General features: G+C 30.1%; 1 protein-coding gene across 6 annotated transcripts in view; it reads left to right on the top strand.

The window, feature by feature from the left end:
* LOC106466137 (glycerophosphocholine phosphodiesterase GPCPD1-like) overlaps positions 1-6,353 on the top strand; it is a 36,332-nt gene that overhangs the window by 21,371 nt on the left and 8,608 nt on the right. For all 6 annotated transcript variants that reach the window (XM_022394098.1, XM_013926377.2, XM_013926376.2 and 3 more), the window contains exons 8-12: positions 999-1,131; positions 1,581-1,635; positions 3,772-3,864; positions 4,530-4,607; positions 5,861-5,879. In XM_022394098.1, the coding sequence (XP_022249806.1) occupies positions 999-1,131; positions 1,581-1,635; positions 3,772-3,864; positions 4,530-4,607; positions 5,861-5,879 (378 nt within the window). The remainder of the gene's footprint in view (positions 1-998; positions 1,132-1,580; positions 1,636-3,771; positions 3,865-4,529; positions 4,608-5,860; positions 5,880-6,353) is intronic.

Here is a 6,353-nt window from a genome sequence, read left to right as displayed (position 1 = left end):
ATGTTAACAACATAAAAAAATTTCTCTTTAAATTCAGGTGATCACTCGCATTAAAAAGCAAGAAACATTTGACATAACTTCATATCGTTATGTAGATCTGTAGAAAACAAAGTTGTTCAATAAAACAAGTCATGTTTAACAGTAAAATATATATCAGTTTTTTTTCATCGTTAAAATTATATAAAATAAAAAGTACTTAATTGTAAGGCCAGATGATAATAGTTGATAAATTTACCTGTTTTGTTCATAAGTATTGGAGACTTAATTTAATCCTAAGTTAAACATGTAGGGTGCCTTAAACACTGGATGTCTATGGGCGTATTAATATATAATCATCAACTTCAAACTTGTAAATGCTCATTATATATGTTTGTGTTTGCACTGTTATGTGGGTGTTAGTAAACCGTCTTGATAGTTGGTATCTTTGTGACCTTATATCTTTATGTTCCACAGTAAGGAGTGTATAAAACAATTTTAAACACAAAGTGTGCTGTATACGGTTTATCTTGATATGGGTTATGTGGAAAGAGTGGTTAAAGTAAACCTTGTAACTATACTAATTCTAACTATATGTATATATAGTTGTATATCTATTTCTTTGATGTTTTAACACGAGGAACTTCCTGAACCATTTCTGATAAAATATAATAAAGGAACTTGGATAAACCTCCAATAAACTCAGTTTAAAGAGATAAGCAATTAAACAAATGGTTTTAGTTTGGCAGTCATTTCAATTTGTACCATGTGAAGCTAATGCCAAAAAAAGTGGAATTTAGTGTCACGAGTAGCACAGGTTTCGTTGCATAATGAAAGATGCACGTGCATGCTTGACATATAAAGCCAACGAAATAAATTCTGTTGCAAGTGGATTAATACATTTTTTTTGTTTTATTATAGAAGACTAGTTGTTTTTCGAGGCTGATTAGATTCATAATAAATAAAAAAAATATTTATAGTTTAGTAATACATTAGTTTCTAATCAGTCTTCTTTCTGTAAGTGGAATACTTGGTGGTGAAACCTTTGAAGAATTGCATGTGCGATTTTCGCATTTCATACGCCCGGCATTGGAAACGTATACGAGGCTTAGATGTTGGTCATCGAGGGTCTGGGAATGCCAGAAGAAGTGATAAGTATGGTGCCATCATGTTTAATACTAACTGTAAGTTTATATCTAAGTGTATCATAAATTATGTGCTTCTTGTGAAAAAGAAAACATTTTAAGTTAAATACCTGTGTTTTTCAATTATGTGTAAAGTTTCTATTATGAACCACAGATACGTACAAGTGTATACAAGTTCTTAATGTGTTAACTTGAAAGTAGTGTTAGAGATTTACTAGGAAAACTATAATTGGAACAAAAAAAGTATTTGTACCAGAAGAAAACTAACATTGAACCTATACCCTGTGTAATTTATTTCATGTTCTTGTATACTGAAAGTTGTGATTTATAATCCCTTATGTGTTGTGTGTGGTACAATTTATATACAGAATTGTAGTTGTGCCTTCAGATCGGCAATAATAAAACGGGACAATTCAATAAGTTTGTATTGATTATTAACACTTCATTTTGTTTCCTTAGAATTGAAAATCTCTTGGAAAACACAGTAGCTTCTTTCAATTATGCTGCACGACATGTAAGTGTGGGGATTTATTATGAAGTTTGATTGGTCTAACACACACAATTCTTACTGTGGGGCTTTATTATGAAGTTTGATTGGTCTAACTCACACACAATTCCGTATAGTAATGTGAAAAAGCATTTTTCTTAACAAAGAAGGAACAAAAAGTCACTTCTAACACTTTGCTCTCATGTAGCTGTCTTTAGTGGAACAATTTAGATGTAGTTCTTGTCTGATGTGGAAATACTAACTTCTTTAAAAAATAAATGTGTTTCCATGTTCTCTTATTTTTATCTATACTTTCTTCATCATTATGTTGGCAGTACAATAGGTCCCTAGATCGGAAATTTGAGTATCTTCTTTAATATTTTATTAACATTAAATAATTCCACTATGGTTTGGTTTGTCTTTTTATCAGTAATGTTAAACCAAACAAAGAGTGTTATTATTTTATTTTTTTACCACTATAGTACAGGAGCACATGTTTTATGCCCCTTTGGTTAAAAACATTTCAAAACTATCATTTTTCATAGTTTCTTAAGCAGGTTACCAACTTTTATCTTCTTTAAGGGACAAGCTAGATTAAGTGAAAGTTAAGAAGAATAACAACAGTGTTTTTAATTAGTAAACTGAGTTATTCTTGTCATAAAATCTTATAATAGTTGTGATTAGATCTGCCCTTTATCTTCAGTGCCTGTTATTCACTTTCTTTAACAAGATTAACTTGAGGATTTATTGATATATAAATATACTTGTTCAGCAAAAACCAATAATTTTATTTTGTTTAACATAGCAAGAACTCTTTAAAGTTCACACATTAGAACTGTGTGTTTCTGGTACCTTTTCTGTCATTTAATTTTAGTAAAGCTCCTAACGTTCTCACATTGTGTTAGGCATTTGCCTTCTATGAACAAAGTTTAACATCACTGTTTTTTCTCACCTCGTCTAGGGTGAGTGCCATAAGGTTCTCACCAGTAATTTGGAACTGTTTACATTCACTGTATGCAAAAAAAGTTTCAGAATTTGTTTTGTTTTAAATGTGAAACATTGTTAGTGGAGTTTTGGCTCCACCATTGTTAAGAGTTGTTTTTAAGTGAGTTTGTTTTGTTGGTAAAATTGAAGTAAGGATTTGGATTTCACAGTTCTAGTGCTTTTACTTAAAGAGAGAGTAATGTAACTTGGGATTATTTCGTCTAGTGGTTTCATTTCAGTTAGTCTAACTTGTAGAGAGGATTGCATGGACCAGCTGGAGTATTTTTGTATTAATGTTTTAATTAGCTCTATTGTAACTTTATTAGCTCTATTGTAACTTGGGGTTATTTCATCTAGTGGTTTCATTTCACTTAGTCTAACTTGTAGAGAGGATTGCATGGACCAGCTGGAGTATTTTTGTATTAATGTTTTTATTAGCTCTATTTAACTTTATTAGCTCTATTGTTACTTGGGGTTATTTCATCTAGTGGTTTCATTTCACTTAGTCTAACTTGTAGAGAGGATTGCATGGACCAGCTGGAGTATTTTTGTATTAATGTTTTAATTAGCTCTATTTAACTTTATTAGCTCTATTGTAACTTGGGGTTATTTCATCTAGTGGTTTCATTTCACTTAGTCTAACTTGTAGAGAGGATTGCATGGACCAGCTGGAGTATTTTTGTATTAATGTTTTAATTAGCTCTATTTAACTTTATTAGCTCTATTGTAACTTCGGGTTATTTCATCTAGTGGTTTCATTTCACTTAGTCTAACTTGTAGAGAGGATTGCATGGACCAGCTGGAGTATTTTTCTATTCATGTTTTTTTATTAGCTCTTTCTGGTCCTAACTCTTGCTATTTAATGCTTTAAAGTGCACACAGTTACTTTCTGTACTGTTGTGTTTTGTTTTAGTGGAGTATCTTTATTTTGATTGTTATTTGTAAATCATTAAATTTTCGTTTTTGTATAAACCTGTGTCTTGTCACTTTTTGTGATTAAACTGTTGCAACTTGTTGAGAAGTATACATCCAAGTTGAGATTTGAGAACCTAAAGTTTTCTACTTTGCTATTCATCTGTAATATATCACAACCGATAAGGTTAAAGCAAATTACCAAATGTTTTTTAATCTTTACATGACCTACTAGAATTGTATCTGAAGGTGTGTTTTATCTGACAGGGGGCTGATATGGTTGAACTTGATGTACAGTTGTCAAAAGATATGGTTCCAGTTATTTACCATGATTATCATATCTCCATCTCTATGAAAAAGGTGCTTATAGTTATAGACTTGTACTATTTTTACATGTTACTTTTCATAGTACCTGTCCAGCATTAGATGTTGTGTACATTTAAATGTTCTTAAAACTATTACTATCTTTAGTTAAGGGAAAATTAACATAGTGTGTATAGTATACATTTTAAAGTTATTCATATTATTAAATTGCGTGTGTGTGTGTTTATATGTTTATATACTTGTAGTTATGATACATATATACATCATAAATAGACTGATACGTCTTGGACTATTTACATTTATTTGGTTTACAGCAAAAAAGTTTTCTAACTCTTTTAATTATAATCTCACATTATGTTTTGTGTGAATTCAAGGTTTGTTTTAATCATTCTAATCCTCAAATTTGGACATAATTCAAAAGTTTATTTGCACAAAAACTGATTTGATATTTTCTTCAGACAAGCAAAAATTACTACATTTTTTGTACATGATTCATAATTTCTACGTTACAGTGAGAGTTAACCCTATTGCCACATTGATAGAGTTACTTAGTAACTAACATAAAATAGTGTTTTCCTAATGTATTAGATTTCTGTCATAGAATAAGTTTGAAACCTAATTTAAAGAATTAAAAAAAGTATATTTTCGTTATTATACACTTTATTTTGTCTAATTTTTGGTGTCAAATTTTATTGTATTAGAAAAAAGTAACGCAAGAACACGAAAAACTGGATGTTAATGTTAAAGATTTGACAGTTCATCAGTTACAGATGCTGACGGTGAGTTTTTAACTTTTTGCATCATTTAATGTTGGAAAAGTAGCTACAATTATTGCTACTTAGTAATGTTAATAGAAGGAAAAGGTGAGTATTTGAATATAGGCAAACTATATTATTACTGTATGTATAAATATGGTGCCAGTGAACTTGATGATGGTTTTAAGTATGTTAGTAAAATGATAGTTAAGTCATAAAACTCTTTAAGTAGGACTTGTGAAAATCCTCCACGTAGTTTTGTTTGTTATTAAATGCTTTAAATATTTTACTGAAAATTTTACACATAAACAGCTTTTTGGTGACTAGGGTGTTTGACTCGCAATCTGTGAGTTCCAAGTTTAATCCCATCACCAAACATGCTCTCCCTCTCAGCCATGGGAGCATTATAATGTCAATCCCATTTTTTGCTGGTAAAATATTAGCCCAAGAGTTGGCAGTAGATGATGTTGACAAGCTGCCTTCCTTCTACTCTGTCACTTCCACTTTAGGGACAGCTAGTGCAAATAGCCTACAAATGGCTTTGCAGGAAATTCTGAAACAAACAAGAGCTTTTTGGGGGTGCTTGAGATTTGTAGGTGCATAATTTACTTTGATTCTTATTAGCTTTGCTATAAACAGTAAAATCTTAATTTTATTCCATGAAAATGGTGGCAACATTTACTTTTGAATATGCAGTTTGGGAATCTTTTATTACACTTTGACCTGAATTAAATCTCAAGTCTTAAGGAAGAGCATACATTTGAAAAACGCAAGTATTATGTTATAATAGTTATTTGTATTTCTGGAATTCAACTTTGAGATTGATAAATATTACCTTATATTTGATAGTAATGTTCATTGCAGAACTTAGATGTTTTACTGTAAAGCCAGGAAACATCTTTTTAAATTGACAAAAAAAATGTATAAGAAATGTTTGAAATTTAAAATAAAACTAATAATTTAAAAGCCAACTCATTGAAACAAGAATTTTCACATGAATTTCTGGTAAACTGACTAAGATACATTCTTCTTTGTGTAAAATGTGTTTAGTTGTTTGGTAATTACAAGTAATAATGTTATCTTTTACAGGATGGCATCAGTCTAGTGGTCCTTATTCTTAAGATACTTAATTTGTTTTAATTGAAATCCGAGTTATAGACGGTTGTGTTTTACAAGAATAAATTTAGGTAGTTTTAACATTTTAAAATAACTCGCTGATTTGTCAAAGAAAAATTTTCTATTAATCTTTGGTTTCATTGTGTGTTCTTTTCCTACAGTTGAGCCCTTCATCTAAAGGTAAGGACGTGTTCATTTTTTTTTTGCATACTATTACTTGTAATAAAAAAATTGAGGATGACATTTGATATTAGAAACAATTCAAAAGGATTTAAAAAAAGAGACTTGGAAATATTTATACCCACAGAGTAGATGCTGCATTCTGCTAAGCTACTGGATATAATACTTTAAGCTTCTGTTCTCACTTCATTAGTTTGTAAAGGTGAAATTTGTCCAGGGCTTGTGAGTTATGCTTTAAAGTAAACTAATTGATAAACCCTAATTTCTCTTTGTAACAGTTACAAATCTATTTTATATGTACAAAATTCTTTATTCATTTGAGTGTTACTATTAATGGTTGGAGACGGCTTGAATGGGTAATGAAGAAAAACTTTAATATAAGTTTAACATAACACCAAATGTATAAAACCTTGTCGAAACGTCGTACATTTGCTGTTATGTTAAACTTATATTAAAGTTTTTCTTCATTACCCA

The sequence above is a fragment of the Limulus polyphemus genome, unplaced genomic scaffold (assembly GCF_000517525.1).
Source record: "Limulus polyphemus unplaced genomic scaffold, Limulus_polyphemus-2.1.2 Scaffold2165, whole genome shotgun sequence".
Classification (NCBI taxonomy): domain Eukaryota; kingdom Metazoa; phylum Arthropoda; class Merostomata; order Xiphosura; family Limulidae; genus Limulus; species Limulus polyphemus.
Note: the sequence above shows the minus strand (reverse complement) of the source record. Positions and strands in the feature narration are given on the sequence as shown.